General features: G+C 46.7%; 7 protein-coding genes across 7 annotated transcripts; 4 read left to right on the forward strand and 3 right to left on the reverse strand.

Moving 5' to 3' along the window:
* Window positions 1-17: 17 nt before the first annotated feature.
* On the reverse strand, window positions 18-688 carry LOC128254731 (uncharacterized). Its single transcript, XM_052983995.1, has one exon. It carries the CDS (start codon window positions 582-584, stop codon window positions 87-89), a length of 498 nt encoding a protein of 165 aa, XP_052839955.1. The 5' UTR covers window positions 585-688; the 3' UTR covers window positions 18-86.
* A 76-nt stretch (window positions 689-764) lies between these two features.
* LOC128254730 (uncharacterized) lies at window positions 765-1,519 on the reverse strand. Its single transcript, XM_052983994.1, is given in 3 exon segments — window positions 765-1,210; window positions 1,212-1,372; window positions 1,374-1,519. Coding segments are annotated over 3 exon segments (615 nt in total). The 5' UTR covers window positions 1,461-1,519; the 3' UTR covers window positions 765-843.
* Window positions 1,520-1,708: 189 nt separating this feature from the next.
* On the forward strand, window positions 1,709-4,034 carry LOC128254725 (uncharacterized). Its single transcript, XM_052983987.1, is given in 4 exon segments — window positions 1,709-1,977; window positions 1,980-2,029; window positions 2,397-3,196; window positions 3,702-4,034. Coding segments are annotated over 4 exon segments (1,317 nt in total). The 5' UTR covers window positions 1,709-1,793; the 3' UTR covers window positions 3,985-4,034.
* A 139-nt stretch (window positions 4,035-4,173) lies between these two features.
* LOC128254734 (MIEF1 upstream open reading frame protein) lies at window positions 4,174-4,683 on the forward strand. The gene is made up of 2 exons (XM_052983998.1): window positions 4,174-4,481; window positions 4,546-4,683. Exons 1-2 carry the CDS (start codon window positions 4,314-4,316, stop codon window positions 4,582-4,584), a joined length of 207 nt encoding a protein of 68 aa, XP_052839958.1. The 5' UTR covers window positions 4,174-4,313; the 3' UTR covers window positions 4,585-4,683.
* On the forward strand, window positions 4,587-5,061 carry LOC128254732 (mitochondrial translation release factor in rescue). The gene has a single exon (XM_052983996.1). It carries the CDS (start codon window positions 4,587-4,589, stop codon window positions 5,028-5,030), a length of 444 nt encoding a protein of 147 aa, XP_052839956.1. The 3' UTR covers window positions 5,031-5,061.
* On the reverse strand, window positions 5,041-6,956 carry LOC128254722 (RING-type E3 ubiquitin-protein ligase PPIL2). Its single transcript, XM_052983980.1, has 4 exons — window positions 6,787-6,956; window positions 5,772-6,726; window positions 5,567-5,718; window positions 5,041-5,509 (listed from the first exon to the last, which is right to left on the reverse strand). The coding sequence occupies exons 1-4, from the start codon at window positions 6,816-6,818 to the stop codon at window positions 5,095-5,097; spliced, it is 1,554 nt and encodes a 517-aa protein (XP_052839940.1). The 5' UTR covers window positions 6,819-6,956; the 3' UTR covers window positions 5,041-5,094.
* A 465-nt stretch (window positions 6,957-7,421) lies between these two features.
* On the forward strand, window positions 7,422-10,298 carry LOC128254719 (autophagy-related protein 9A). Its single transcript, XM_052983971.1, has one exon. It carries the CDS (start codon window positions 7,543-7,545, stop codon window positions 10,114-10,116), a length of 2,574 nt encoding a protein of 857 aa, XP_052839931.1. The 5' UTR covers window positions 7,422-7,542; the 3' UTR covers window positions 10,117-10,298.
* Window positions 10,299-16,617: the final 6,319 nt, after the last annotated feature.

Below are 16,617 nucleotides of genomic sequence, written 5' to 3' on the forward strand. Positions count from 1 at the left end.
TGAAACATTAAAAGCCAATTTGGATTTCCCGTTTCAGTTTTTATTAACACCTCCATGCCCACCCCGAATCCTGCCCAGGACTACAGCTACATATCGTAGCAAAGTGATTTATTGGGGCAGGGACAGCCGTCGATGCCGAAGCGTCCGATGGGGATGTCTGTCTGGGTCTGCTTGTGCTGCGGTCCGGGCAACTCGTAGAACTTGTCGCTGAAGTACCGGTCCGGAAGGTAGTAGCTGGGGTACTCGGCCCTCAGCCTCTCGTGGTCATCCTGCAGGCGTTTGGCCATGTCCGGAGCAGCTCGCCGGGCCTCCAGGCGGTACTGCTTCGGCTTCACCATTCGCATGGGCACTTCCAGTTTCAGCTTGGAGTGCGGTATGTAGGCGAACAGCTCGCGATCCAGTTGCACCGCCTGTTCCGCCCGTATTTTGGCACACGTGGCGCACTTGCACTTGCCGCCGTGGTAGCAGTACCGTTTCCGTCCATCCTCGTCCACCATCAGCAGCGGAGTGCAGGCGGGCGTCGGGATCGCCTGCGGCTCCGTCTGTGTCGCCACTGACTCCTGGGCGGGGTCGGAAAACATCATGGGATCTAGGATACCCGTGGGTTGGATTCGATGTGGTACGAAAGATTTGGACTTCAAACTGAGACTGGAAGTGGAAGGGAAAAGCTAAGCCAGGGGGGAAAGCAACAAGGGCATAGCTTGCTTTATGTAATCACTTATGGGGGTCATCCAAAATTTTGTTTGTATTATCTCATCAATGTATAACATATATAGGTTATATAACTTATATAAAAGGGGTGACCCCCATAAGTTTAATGCCTGAATAAAGAATTACAATAGATTACAAGGTAGTGGAGCCACCTCCACCGCATTCACAGCTCACCGCTGAGTGGGAATAAGCCGTGGAGGAGTTCCACAGCCAAGTGAGGTCCTTAAAACCATCGCTATCCCCAACCAATTTCCCCTTCAAGCTCTCATCTCCCCTGCAGTAAATGTTCGCAGTGAGATCCCCTTGTCCACGCTTTGGCAGACCACAATGTGGACACTCAAGAGACTCCTTTGGATCCCTTTCAGCAGCCCTCATTTGACGGTAGTAGTCCTTGAGCTCCCGCTGTCGCACCTCGTCGAAGAACTGCCGCATTTGTGGAGAATCCTGGACGACTGGCTCTTTTTTGGATTTAAACTTAATTTCCAAAGGACCTGTTTCGATCGTCTTGCGAAATCTTGGCCACTTTTGTGTCGCCACCAGAGCGATTGCTCTTCCGCGAAGAAAAGGAGGCAGCAGATCTTCTATCCAATTCCGTGATCTTGAACGAAGCTCTTCCCTTTTTCGGAGCTTTGGGTGTAGTCCTGATCACGCCACTGCGCATCCGATCCTTCCGTGTACTTCCGGACATAGGTGTTGGTTTTGGTCAACGACCCGGTCATGTTCAGTAAGTACCAATTAAGTGGCATCATCAACGATGAACTTGCATCTGCTTTAAAACAAAACAATTTTGACAACAAATCATTGGCAAGCTTAGAGATAATCTTGGAAAAACCATTTCAAACACAAAGCAAGGAAGCTTTTTATTGATTAAATTTTTTTAAAGATTTTTATTGTTAATCAAAACGCTCTTTGATTGGAAAGCTTTTTGATGCCGCTCTTAATTGATCGGGTTTGGTGTAGCCTCAGATTGAGCGTGAGCTTTTCGAGAGTACAAAATGAACTGTAAGTATCCCAAAGTTTTCAGTTGTTTGCCGGAAGCCAAGCGGTTCGAATTGTGCGACTACTAAGTATATATATTCACCATGTCGAAGATCGAGACGGAGACGCAGTGGCTGCGATCGACGATTCTCCCAGACATTCTGAAGAACGGACGACTGGTGGACAACTACAGCGACTCCAAGGCGAACACCTTCCGGGTGGGAGACATCGAGATCGATGTGATCGGACATACAGAGGCCTTTATGCTCACCTTCTGCTACCGGACTACCATAACTTTGAATACGACGGTGAAAAGTTCCAACGAAAAATGGTCGTTAAGGTAATGAAATTTGATCACCGCTTACAACAATTAAATGGCAGGGTGTTGGAAATCTAAAAATGGGCTAAATTCATCACAGTACCCAAGTCACGGAATTATTGCAGTGTGTTCAGTGCACAGTATAAATCCCCGTAACTGCGTTTACGGATAAAGATACATATGTACATATGCCAGTTTTGTTGTTCAGCGGAAAACACTGATAAGTCTATCAAGAGAACCGATTTAATGCATCTTTGGCAAACATTGTGAAATAGTATAGGAATTTTTGTTCAATCTTCTCTCAAACCTGTTAAAGTTTATTTATAATTGGGCAATATGATAATCAAGCAATCTATTGTAATCTTGGTTTGAAATTAATGTTTTTTAGAAAACCCCTATGATGCCGCCAAAAGTTTACGAGTCCATTCAGTTTGGAGCTCTCTTCAGCAACGAGATCAACTTCTACACGGTAATTCTTCCAGAAATACAGAAGTTGGCTGGCGGAAAGTTTGCTGCACCCAAGTATTATTACAGTGAGTTGAATCCGTACTCGGCAGTGGCCATTCTGGAGAATTTTGCGGAGCAAGGATGGCGCGTGACCAAGGATCGGGTGGGTCTAAGCCTGGAGCATGCCTTGATTGCTGTGGATTACCTGGGCCAGTTCCATGGCTTTGCCTATGCCATGAAGCACACGAATCCGGAGCTATTCGCCAAGTTGACCCACGGTCTAAAGGAATCGCGCTATGCCTCCGATGTGATTCATCCGGAGTGGGAACTAACCATGAAGACGAGTATCAAAAGGGCGGCCAAGGCGGTGGCCACCTTTCAGCCCCAGATTGACGAGGAGTTTGTGAAGAACTTATGTTTCCTGATCACGGACTACAACCTCTATGGCAGGCAACGAGTGGCGCCCAGGGAACCACTGGCGACCCTCTGCCATGGGGACTATGTGAGGAACAACGTCGCCTACAGGTACAACGACAAGGAGGTGCCGCAGGAGATCATGATGTTCGACTACCAGACCCTGCGTGTCTCCTCGCCCATGATCGATCTCGCCGTCTTTCTGGCCGTATCCATTTACGCCGACGTGCGCTATCCCAACTTTGATGCCATCTTCGATAAATACTGCACGGCGCTATATGACAGTTATAGAAGTCACGCCAAGGTGGAGGTTCCAAAGGACATAAGGTGAGTCTGAAACTAGTGTATAAAGCCAGAATATATTAAAAATAGTATATAAATCCAGAGTTAAATTTTACAACATTTTTGTTTTTAAAAATTAAGTTAAAATATTCTCTTCTTGAACCCTCAATACTTTTTAATTATAGACTTTATATTAAAGTTTTAAATATAAAAACAAAAAACACGATCGCGAAATATAATGCAATTAAAATTACAGGAAACCTTTACTTTTAACCGCTATTTTTTGTTCCTTATAATGAATGTATTATTATTACTTAAATTATTACATTCTTACTAAATTCAAAATGATTATGTTTGGTTAAAAAAAAATGCGCATAATGATTGCATTCCCTGCTATTACCAAAAAATTGATTATTTATTTGATATAAACACTATCAGCCTTAATCAAAAAAGATACGTTCGAAATGATAAGATAGTTGATATTTTTGACCCCTGTATACACATACATGTATGTATTAAAACTATGATCTAACATAATCCATTTTTTTAGTCGGGCGGAGCTTCTGAAGGAATACGTGCGATTCCTGCCGTACAGCGTGTCCATATCTTGCAGTTTCCTCATGACTTTGGTGGAGCCATTGGACATGTCGCCGGAGGAGATGTTTGCCAAGAAAACAAGCAATGAGGAGCTTATCGAACGCACAATGAAACAGGGCGGGGAAGTAGTGGACAAGGAGGTAGCCCATCAGGTCCAGGAAATGCTGGAACTGAGCCAACTGACTGGGGTCTCCATTGACGATGGCATTGATGTGGACAAGTTGGCCAAAGTGTAATCATATCCGTAACGTAATTGCAGAGATTAAAACTAATCAGACATTTTAAATAGCCTGCAATAATTATTGGGTGTGCGTAGCGAAAGGCTACAAATCGACTATAGTCTTATCTACTAACTTGTAATGGTGATTTGGCGCTTATATTTCACTTAACTCTTTCATCCTTATCAAATCGTATTATTTTGGAACTGTTTTCATTATCAGCATTGCTTTTGTTTTGATCGCGGGCTGCAACAGCTGATTGCGACGGAACTGCCAACCTATCTTCCGCATTCCGCATTTTCCAACACTGCGTCACACATGTGAGCAAAAAATAACAAAATCCAAAAATGATTCAACCTTCGCGGCAGCAAATTCTGCGTTTGTACAAACATTTAATTCGTTACGGCAATCATTTAAAGCTGACCGACAAAAACTACTTTCTGGGAAGAGTACGGCACGAGTTCCGGGACAACCGATCCCTTACAAATCCGGCAGAAGTAGAGTTTAGTTTTAAGGTAAACAACTCTACCGTATTTCATAACAGCTTCTTAAATATAAAGTATACCTCTTATTCTTTAGCGCGGAGAGACCCTGCTGAAGAAGGGACGCATTTTGTAAGGATGCTGAGAAGTCTGGTGCGATTTTTGGCCCTTCCTCCGCCTGCTGTGCGCTGCAAATCCACAGCTAATCTTGACTACTCCCGCTTTCCCACGCTACAGGAGTCCGAAATCGAGGAGACATTCATGCGCGGCAGTGGACCAGGTGGTCAAGCCGTTAACAAGACCTCGAACTGCGTGTTCCTGCGTCACCTGCCCACCAATATCACCATCAAGTGCCACACTCATCGATTGGCATCCAAGAACCGGGTAGAGGCACGGAAACTGTTGCTGGAGAAACTAGATGTCCATCTGAATGGGGAGCATTCGATTTCGGCGCAGATCAAGGCACAAGAGCAGAGGAAGTCAACGGAGCGGCGCCGAAGGCAGGGCAAACTGCAGGAGATGAAGAAAAGCTGGCAGGATAGAGAGCGCACAGATGGAGGAACCGAATCCACTGATAAATAGTCAATATCAATACTTTTCTACCAACATACAATCTCTTAAACTTTTATTTTCGCAAGGGCAACGACTACCAACTGGAGAAATTTCCAAAACCATTTGCTAGTTTTTTTTTCTTGGCTGCTTGGGAGGCAGAAAGCGACGAGTCCGGTTTCTTGGCCACTGCTTGTAGTTTCAGGTACTTGCCCACACCATCCCTATATACTTTTAAGGGCTCCTTCAAGCGTTTCTGCTGCTCCTCCTTCTTGACGGTCTCCTCCTTGCTAGCCGCCTCCTCCTCGCGCTCCTTGGCCAACTGTTCGGTTGCCTCGGCAAAGGGATTCACAAAGACCTGAGAGCTCTCAATGATGATGTCCTCAATTGGTCTGTCTTTGTTGTCCACCTCGATGTTCTCCATCTTCTGAAGCGTGTCCAAGCCGCCGACGAGCTTGCCAAAGATTGTGTGCTTTCCATCGAGATGTTTGCAGGATCGGTAAGTAATAAAGCTGCAAAGTAGAAAACAGATAAGCAATGTTTGGGAAAATGAATACTTGGCAACTGACAATTGAGAGCCGTTGGTGTTGGGTCCAGAATTGGCCATGGAGAGAACACCTCGGCCAGTGTGCGTGAGATTTGGCTTAAACTCGTCCTCGAACTTCTTGCCCCAAATGGATTCACCACCAGATCCACTGCCCGTTGGATCACCTCCTTGCACCTTAAGTATAAACGATTTTAATTACATGCCTCTCGTTAAGGGATCAAACTTACAATAAAATTCCTAATGGATCGATGGAACATAACGTTGTTGTAGTAGCCATTGGCGCAGTGCTTAATAAAGTTGTCGCAGGCTCGAGGAGTTTGGTCGCAAAAGAGTTCCAGATTGAGAGGGCCATGATTGGTATTTAAACGAACGTAGCCCTTCTTTTTAACCCGCTCGTACTTAACCAGATCGTCATCTATAATTGCCGCCTCTATTTGGGACACGGGCACCATGGCGGTGGATGTGAAACTGGCGGCCACCGCTCCAGTTGAATAGTGGGCGGCATTGAACTTGTCGGCTGTGCGCTTGGAGGTGGAGGGCTCCTCCTCCGCCGGCTGATAGTCCTGCTGCAGCTGTGCCAGCGTCTCCTTGGTCTCCAGATTCATAGTCTTGATGCGCCCGCTGCCGGGATTCTTCCGCTCCAGCTGCTCCTCCTCCGTGAGAACTCGCAGGTTCTTTTTGATGTGATGGAAGGTTGATATGTCGTACTTTTCTATCTTTTGAGGATCCTGTATGGTGATGATGTCCTTGCGCTGGAAGGGCGTATCATCAACTAGATCCTTCCAGTTTTTGGTCTTGATGTTCAGCTGGTCGATGGCCTCCCAGCAGTAGACATTTCCCGTGGTGGCCACCGCCACGATGTGCGAGTTCTTGCTGAAGGGCTTGAACAAGGCGGGGCAGTGGTACTCATCGTTGGCGTTTCTGTGGAAGTTCAGCTTGATCAGGGACTTGGAGTCCATCTTCTGCCCGTTGATGGGATTCACCTTGAAGGTCTTCAGGAAGTTTAGAATGGCCTCGTACTCGAAGACATTGCCCTGGAGGTCGCAGTAGGGCATCTCAAAGGGCGCCATAGTAATGCAGCAGTGCTCGAAGGGAAGCCGCTTGAACTTGACATGGTCGTTCTCCGCGGATTCTACCTTTTTCCCTCCGTACAACTCACTCCATTCCGTGTACGTGAGGTACCTGTAGAAAGTAAGGGGTTATTTTCAGTTTCATATGCTTGTGGCTCTTTAAGGCACTAACATTTTATCCTTTTGATGCTGTCTTTTACCCATCTTGTCTGCTTTTGATTAAAAATTGTAAAGTTTTTCAACGAGCTCTAGAAATTTGTTTACAAATGCGAGGCAGAACTGCCAACTCTTCCCAATAATATCATTGATTGCAGTTTTAGTCGTTTTATGCTGCGCGCAACTCTTTTAGCAGTTAGAAAATGGCATTAACGATTTTTTAGTTCACTTAATGCAACAAAAATGTTTAAAAATAATAATGAAATGCACCATATAAATAACAAACGAAAGCACAAGTTTTATGTTGATTCTTTAAAAAAAAAGATTTTTATTTTGAACCACACCAAAGTGTGTAAGTATAAGAAAATAGCTCGGGTAGTAGATTTTTGCAAGTATGAAAAGTCTCCTGAATTGCTTGCTCTAAATACTTAGATATCAAGTAACCAACAGAAATTTAGGCTACTACTTATAAATAAACTACTAGTAGTAGCCTTTATTTGGGGCTCCAAATTAAATGACCGACACACTTCTAATTGTGTTTTATTATATTTATTTTTCTGCAACTGCAATGCCAGTGTGAACGCGTTGCTGCAGGTACTACGTCAGCCCGCCTACACATTATTTACCCAGTATTTCGCCGTTGGCCAACACTACGCTGCTCAGAATCAGCTGTTCGCTGGGAAGGTTCAGCAGAATCAAACAACAAAGAATTTTCCAAGTTATACTATACAACGATATAAATAGGCAGCACGGTTGACCTTGACGTTGGGCGATGTCTAGCCCCCATATCAACTACCGCTCCCTGGCCGAGGAGGCGGCCAGTCCGTTCCTGGAGCAGCTTCCCTCCGCAGGCCAAGGCCCAGCAAAAACACAAGACGCAAAAGCGAACGCAGCTGCTGCGCATTTAGATTTGGACCCCCACAGCGAGCACGGGATGGAGCAGGCGCTGGAGGAGCACGACACCGAGCACGAGGGCGAGGATACGCCCCGGAACAGTGGCGTCATGATCCACATGGTTCCGGAGACGGGGCGTGCGCGATGGAACCACATTGAGGACCTGGACTCGTTCTTCTCGCGGATGTATCAGTACCAGCAGAAGCACGGATTCCGGGTGATCGTGCTGGACGAGATGCTGCAGGTGCTGGAGTTTGGCTTCGTTGTCTGGCTGCTGGCCTTCGTGACGCACTGCGTCCGCTTCGACGTGCTCTTTGGCGATGCCCTGCCCGGGGGAGACAATCCCACCAAGACTACTATATCCGATGTGATCATCCCCACGGGGGAGTGCGTGGCCAGCTTCGGCTGGATCACCTACCTGGTTGTGTTCATTGCCGCCATCTACCTGGGCATCCGGCTGCTGAAAATGGTCTACCACATCACGCAGTACGCCGATATCCGGAGATTCTACCAGACCGCGCTTCACATCGAGGACACGGACCTGGACAACTTCACGTGGCACGAGGTGCAGCAGCGCATCCGGCGCGTCCAGGCCGAGCAGCACATGTGCATCGACAAGGAGTCGCTCACGGAACTGGACATCTACCACCGGGTGCTGCGCTTCAAGAACTACCTGGTGGCGCTGATGAACAAGCAGCTGCTGCCCGTGCGATTCCACATACCGCTGTACGGGGAGGTGGTCTCGCTCAGTCGCGGCATGTTGTTCAACATTGACTTCATCCTGTTCCGCGGCCCGGGATCACCCTTCCAGAACAACTGGCAGTTGCGGGACGAGTTTGCGGTGAGGAGCAATCAAACGGAGCTGGCCCAGCGCCTTTCCAAGTTGATCCTGGGCGTGGCGCTGCTCAATCTGCTCCTGGCCCCCTTGATCTTCGTGTGGCAGCTGATCTACTTCAGTTTCTCCTATGCGAACATCTTGCGCAAGGAGCCAAGTGCTTTGGGACTGCGCACCTGGTCCAACTACGGACGCCTCTACCTGCGCCACTTCAACGAGCTGGACCACGAGCTGGACGCCAGGCTGAATCGGGCCTATGACTACGCGGACCGATACCTTAGCTCGTTCTCCTCGCCACTGGCCGCTGTGATAGCCCGGAACCTGCTGTTCATCAGTGGAGGCCTGCTGCTGCTCATCCTGGGACTGGGCATCTACGAGGAGCATGTCTTCCAGGTGGAGCATGTGCTGACCATCATCGCAGTGCTCACGGCAGTGGGTGTGGTCTCCAGAACGCTCATTCCCGACGAGAACCTCATATGGTGCCCGGAGCAACTGATGACCGCCATCCTAGCGCACGTCCACTATCTGCCCTCCGAGTGGCGACAGCAGGCGCACACGGCGCGCGTTCGCCAGGAGTTCAGCAACTTCTTCCAGTTCAAGGCTGGCTACCTGCTCAGCGAGATCTTCAGTCCGTTCATCACGCCCTTCGTGCTGATCTTTGTGTTCCGGCCAAAGGCCATTGAGCTGGTGCGCTTCTTCAGGACATTCACGGTGTCCGTGCGGGGCGTGGGCAACGTCTGCTCCTTCGCCCAGATGGATGTGCGCAAGCACGGCAATCCCGACTGGCAGCTAGCCAGCGAACTAGAGGAGATGACCCGGCCGGCGGCTCAACAGCAGCAGCAGCCGCCGCAGCAGCAGCAGGAGCCGCAGCAGCAGACGAGCCTGGCCGGCGGCAAGACGGAGATGTCGCTGGTGCGCTTCACCCTCAACAATCCCGAGTGGCAGATGCCCAAGGAGGCCAAACAGTTCCTGCGCGGCGTCCGCGAGCACGCCGTGGGCGAGCTGGTGCAGGCGAAGACCTCGCTTGTGCAGGAGAATCCGCTGACCAACAGCCTCATCTCGTTCGGCACCATGGGCGCAGAGTACTGCTCCATAGCGAACTCGGTGCTGACGGCCCAGCTGACGCCCCAGCAGCTGGAGATCTCGCAATCGCTGCGTCCGCAACAGGGACCAGTGTCCGGAGGATTCCCCGTCGCGGCCAGCGACTTCCGCCAGATGCTGCAGCAGAATCTGTCCGCCAGCGTGGGCCCGCTGGACAGCATGCGCCGGCTGCGTCTCAGCCGGGCCGAGGGCCGTCTGGAGGGTCCGTCGGACACCCTGCTCTACGGACTCTGCGGCCTGGAGCCGCGCGTGGGCCGCAGTCCCCTGAACGTGGGCGTGGCCGACATGTGCCTGAGCGCCCTCTATCTGCACGAGCTGAGCCAGCAGAGGCGGCAGGCGCGTCAGTCCCGGATCGACGAGGCGGAGGACGAGCGTCCGGGACCGAGCCACTGGCCACCACGTCCACCGCCGGCTGCTCCGTCGTCTGCAGCTGGATCCGGCTCCGGATCCCGCCATACCGTGATTACCTCAAAGGCTGCCGAGAGCACGCCGCTGCTGGGGAGCATCCGCTCATAGCAGCGGCCCGAGTGGATCTAACCACTTGTAGAGCTAAGGACCACCCATTCTGCTATTAGTGATTAACCTAAGTTTTAAAGTGTGAACGAACGAACGAACGAAGTCGTCTAGTGCGTAGCTAAACTAATGTGAAACTAAGCTAAACTAAACGAGAAGCAATAAACTTAAATGCATTATCGAAATTGCCTTGCCTCTATGTATGATTTCTTTTGAGTATCAAATTCGTGGGTCAGAAACATAGACATAAAATAACTCTAAACAGATTTACTAGATAATTGTTATTTCTTGATTGCTAGAATATGAGCTTTAATTGCTTAACCATATTTAACTAATATATTAAAGTCTTTAAACAGCATGAAGCGAGGATTATGAAGCCAAGTAAGTACCAAAACAATTCCGTTTTCATTGGGGGAATATATTCATTAATAGATTTACTAGAATCGTGTTATGTCTTGAATTGAAATGATTGAATTATAAATGTTGTGTTTACTTAACCGTGTTTTAACCATTTATTAAAGTTTTTTAACAGCATAAACTAGGGATTATGAAGACAAGTAAGTACCTTACAAAGTCCGTTTTCATTGTGGGTTACCTCTTGATTAATTTAATGATACATTGGTGTGTTTTCTTGACTATATTTTAGCAATTTTTTTTTACACCATTAACTATGGGTTTTTAAGTCAAGTGAGAAGCATACAAATTCAGCTCTCTTTGGTGTTTTATATACATATATTAATAGATTAATTAGAAAGTTGTTGTCTCTTAATGGTAAAATGATATATGCTTTGTTTTCTGAACCACATTTGACCAATATATTATAGTCTTTTAACAGCATAGACTAGGGATTATAAGTCAAATTCCGTTTTCATTGTGAGGATTATACTTAATGGCTTTGGCACTTATCCCGATCTTAGCTCTCCCGGCTGTGGGAATCCAACTCCAGGGGCTCTGATGGATGGCCCCCATTTGTAGGCATTGTTGGCACACCACATCCACATCCACATCCTCAACCACCTGGTACCGAGATCCAGATGCGAGTGGATGAGGAGAACGCATCCAGCTGTGCTGCAGCGCCTCGTGTGTCACTTGCCACACACGAACGCCATTTGGCGATTGGTGTTGATGGCCAATGCGGCGAGCAGAGACTGGAGGATGGAGGATGGAGCATGAAGGATGGAGAGTGGAGCTGGCCAAGTGCGTGCCAATGCATCTCCCAACCCAGCAGACACCGATACAGATGCAGATATGTACCTCCAGATCCCCGCCAGCTGCTATGGCGATGGCGAAGGCGATGGCAATGGCTGTGGCAACATTTATGAATTATGTGCGTGCTGCATGGAGCTGGAGCTGGAGCTGGAATCGGCGGCTAGATCGCTGGAGAGTCTTTGGATCACGTTGTCTCATTTTTCCGCTGCACGCCAATTTTGGGGGGGAGCATTGGCCAACATTGCACGAATGTACGAACTGCTTGCCGGCCACTTGCCCGTTTTGGATCCATCCTCCGACTGGAGCTGTCGGAGTCCGATGGACACTGGAAGCAGGAGATGCAGTTGCAGTTGCATGTAGTACTAATTGTAGAGCTCGCGATATCCGATCCGCCACAGAGAAAAAAGTATTTCAATATCAGATACAAAGTGTTTACCATAAGAAACTAATTTTTTTAAACTTTATTTTTGCTTAATAAACGTCAGAAACATGTTTAAGAATTGATAATTAACCACTTAGGGTATGATTACAAATGATAACAAAATAAGTTAAAACTTAATTTAACTTGAGCTTTGCTTGATAAGAAAACAATAATTAAGGTAAGAAGGACAAATTACTCACATTAATGATTTAATTTATAGAGCACTTTCATCTTATTTGCGTTTAGACTTTGGCCTAAAAAGAATTTTTTTTTAAATATAAAGAATTAAAGAATTGATCCTTTATAAACCTAGTTTAAAAGTTTAAATGATATGGGTATTTATAGATAACCAGTTAAGGATAACAGTTGGCAAAATAGGTTAATAAAAATTAGGGGCTCCAAAAACGATTATATTCGGTCTCTGATTTCAACACTGAATAATAAAGAATGATATTTAAAGGATATCTTAAATTCTGCGTAAAATTGGTTTCGCGTTAAAACACAAAATAAATGGAACATTATATTTCAATGTTTTATAATATTTACTAACCTTATTTTTGTGTATTTACTATTTCGTATTTAAGGAAAAATTCAAAAAGTATATTACCAATTGCTTAGTCGTTTTTAAAAACATTTAATTGATTAGAACGAAAATGTACACGTATAGGGGTTCGAAATGTTATGTTAAGATGTTATAACTATAATAGGAATTGCTATTCGAAGTGTCAATTACTGGCGATACATAGATTTCCCCCCGTGTAGACGAGTGCAGTGGAGTGGGGCGACGCTTATGGCTCAAATGGAAACATTTCGCGAGCCTTGTCAAACAATCGAATTTAATTTATGATTTCCTGCGCCAATCGAGTAATGACACTGCATGTGGTAGACCTCGGCGGACCCCGAAACTCTGGATATCTGGTGATCACTCGATACGCAATTTGGTCACAGCAGGGCTGGAAATTCGGCATCGGCATCGCCATCGGAATTGAAATTGGAAAGGCCAAGAGGGAATGGAAATGGAAATGAAAATGGATATGGATTGGATTGGATATGATCGTGTGGCGACGGGAGCCACTTGCATATGCGGCTGTCTTATATTCTGATGGCCGTGGACCACCGTGGACCACCGCGTAGCGATCGGTCGGCAGAACCAGTTCAAGATCAGGCGTCACTTTGCGCCGCTGACTGCCGTTGACAGTTGGATAAGGTTTCGAGTTGGAGAACGGAGCTCTGGGCACTGGGCTCTGGTCTCTGTTCTCTGGTCTCCAAACTCCAGACTTTGCAGCTGCCATTCCGCAATTAGAGCTGTTCCTGCAACTGCAACAGCAACAGCAACAGCAAATGCAACAGCAACTGTTGTTGCTGCCGCACGTCGGCCGAGATTAAACGTGTCTCTATGTCTCCGGCAGCGACTAATGATGATGGTTCCATGTCCAGTGTCCACCGACCACCGATCGCCGATCGCCGATCACCTTTATCACCCTGATTGCCCCCCTCGATCCCCAGCAGACTCGAGTGTGAAGCATCAGCGTCGCCTTTGATTGACAACTGATCAGCGTTTTGGAGCAGCGTTTCCCACTTTTGGAGCACGCACGTTCCGTTTGGCCCCCATCCCCTCGCCCGGCCATGATAACTTATCGATTTTTTTCATAATTAAAAAACCGGCTTCGCTTGGCTCCTTACAAATAGCCATCTCTGGCTGGAGAGGATCGCTTGAGATTGGGCCCGGATCAAATGGTTTAGTTGCAGCAGCCCCAGATTTGCATTGCAAATTAGAGTCGCCTCCATTTCGGCTATCTCCCCCTTGCTTCGTTGCCTTGTTGGCCTGGTAATCGAGACCCGATTCAATAAAACATTTAAACATTAAACTGCTTTTATGCAAATTGCCGGCATGCGCTTAATTTTCGATCAGCCAAGGAGTCGGGTTTTGGCCTAGCATCCGCTTGAATTATCTCCGCATCGCATGCCTGCAACACCTTACGATCTCGAGATCCCTCCATCCTCCTCCTCCTCCTCCTCCTTCTCCTCTTGTCCATGGGGTGATAGCATCTACAACGTCTGCAGATCTTTTGCAGCTACACTGCCTCCATCTAATGGCAGTGGCTAAAATGCTAATCAATAGCCTTATCGCTATTAATCTCGGCTTCGATTTACCTTTTGCCCGGCTCTCCTGTCGGCTACTTGTTTTTCGAGATGCGATTCGCAGGGGTTTGTGTGCGGGGGAGGGGAGGGGTGGAAGGGGGGGAGGTAAGGGTATTGATTGGAGTCCACTCTCCATTAAACATCCAATTGCTGTTGCCTGTTTGTAAATGTTTGTTGGCTTAAATTGTGGAGCGTTAGCGTTCCCAGCCATCATTACGTTAATTAACGTTAAGCATACGCCGTGTGGGTCAGCAGAAAGAGGGCAAGCTGGCGATGTGGGAATAACATGGGAAACTCTTCTGGACACGACAAATTAAACTAGAGTGCTATTCCTTGAGAATTGTTCTTATAATAAAAAGGGTGATAAAAGATGGTAAACTTGTAAAAAGATTCTTTATCGATTGGCTTTCAAACTTTGAAACATAATAATTTTGAGACCAGTCTTACAATTTTTGAATTAATTGTACGTAGTCAGCCGAAAAAAGATATTGCAGTTTGTTGTTTAGACCGTAAAAGTATTGTAACTTATGGTCAAGTCATGGAAAGTCATACTCGTCATACCCTTAAAATGATTCCCAAATCTAGATGGGCACATTCAATATTAAACTTCAGATGCGGTTCTTTAAATGGCCTTTTAGCTGAATTACTATGTCTGGCATTGGGAATACAATGTAATAGAAAAAGCTGAATCACCATGCGACTGTGATTGGGAATACAAAGTTAACCATCACTCCCTGTCACATAAAAGGTGGAACTCAAATTGGCTCACAAACTGCAAGTTACAGTTATAGGTTTGTCCAATTTACCACCGCTATCCGGTCCACTCCTTCCTCATCTCCTGATCAAGCGGAGATTGCATTCTTCGGACTCATTAATTTGGTATAAGCCCTCCAGCTGCAGGTCACTTTGCGGATCGGAGGAGTCGGAGGACGGGGGCCAAGTCATTGGCATATTTATGAGGCAGCCGCTCCCCACAGACGCACAGGCAGCCGGAGCCTCGAACATGAGCCTGCCGGGCGGCAACAGTCTCCAATCTCCAATCTCCCATCTCCCATCCCCCAACTCCCTACTCCACCTCTTTAGATAGACCCCATATACCAATCCCAACTCCCTATCCGATCCCCAACTTTCCCGGCTTACACTGATATTGGCTCACTCCTTTCCACTTCAAATTCAAATTCAGATTCAGCTGGGCTCCATTGGCGCGTGGGCTGGATTGCATCGATGCTGGGATGCTGGGTTGCTGATGCTGGGATGCTGTCGCCCGAAGTGGATTTTCTGTTCAACAAGTAGTTTATGATGTTTTTGTCAATTCATGGCAAAATTAATGACGCTGCAGAAAAGCACACGCACACGGAATCTGCTGCACACGAAAAAAATTCGAATTTGTATGCATATATTTCAATTTAAATTTTTTTATAGTTTATAATATATATATATATATATATATATATATATATATATAAACGGATTTTTGAGCAAAATTGGTCCGATGATAAAGAAAAATCCTTGTAAAATTACAATTAATAAAGGCAATTTGGCTAAGGATTTAAATATATGTTTATTTTAGTTCCCGTTTTCTAATGAAAAAAATTTATTTTAAAGTTTTTAAAATAATATATTTTAAAAGGATTTCGATTTTTGATTGTTATAGTATTACCTAAGTACAAAAAACATCAACTTTCAGTGTTAACTGGACTTTTAACAAGACTCCATTAAATGTATCCTATATTTTTAAGGGTTTCATAAAAAAACACCCAGTTTCTCTTTATATGAGTAGAAAAAATAAAATTGTCATAATTTGAATAATATTTTAAACAGAAGACATGCGCTTTTATATTTGCATTTAATACCCCAGCTGACTTTTTTTGCAAGTGTAACATTGGTCTCCCTGGCGAGGCGTTAAAAATTGTTGCCTATAAACTTAAAGAACTGCAAAGGAGTTGGCTGCATGGCCCCTCCCTGGGGACCCCAAGTGGATCCGCGGCTGAATCTGCATTCAGAAATGCCATTAGTCACATTTGTGGGCCACAGTCGCAGGCGCTTGTAGCCATGACTTGTAATTTCCTCCTCTGCCTCTGCCTCTGCGGAACCCGTTTGGACATTATTGGGCGGGACAAGAGGATCGGGGATCGGGGTTTGGGGGCCTTAAGACGGCCTTAAGGCGGCCTGCACAAATATTTCTATTGCCGTTAATGGCGTTAATAATTCTGCTGGCCAAGCGCTGGTGTGAATGTGGATGTGAGTGTAAATGTGGATGGTGGCTGCGGGATTAGACCGCGTCTGTCATGTTCCCGGATGACGTTACATGGCCCCAACTGACAGGCTGCAGAAGCAGCGAAATATGAATAAACACTCGACGCAAGTCGCCAGAACTTAACTTTGGGCGGGCTAATGCGAAGTTAATTGGAAAATTCTAGCCCACAGTGGGCAGTGCACTGCGATCCGCCTCGAATCGCATTGGGATTACTCGGAGCAGCAAATGGCGTATCGGATTTCAAGCTACCCGCTGGTAGCCACCGCCTGTCACTCGGCAGCGGTACCGGAGCCACTTCTTCGAGATAACTCCAAGCCCGAGCTACCAAGCACTTGTTCAACATGCTGCAAACGGAGCAGGAGAAGCTCCAGAGATGCTTGAGATGCCTCCGACCTGACGACATGTAAAGCATCCGATTTCGGGCTAAATCCCAGAGACACTTCCACATTGTGCAGGTGCAAATTCCATAAATGTA

This window comes from Drosophila gunungcola (assembly GCF_025200985.1).
Source record: "Drosophila gunungcola strain Sukarami chromosome 2R unlocalized genomic scaffold, Dgunungcola_SK_2 000006F, whole genome shotgun sequence".
Classification (NCBI taxonomy): Eukaryota; Metazoa; Arthropoda; class Insecta; order Diptera; family Drosophilidae; genus Drosophila; species Drosophila gunungcola.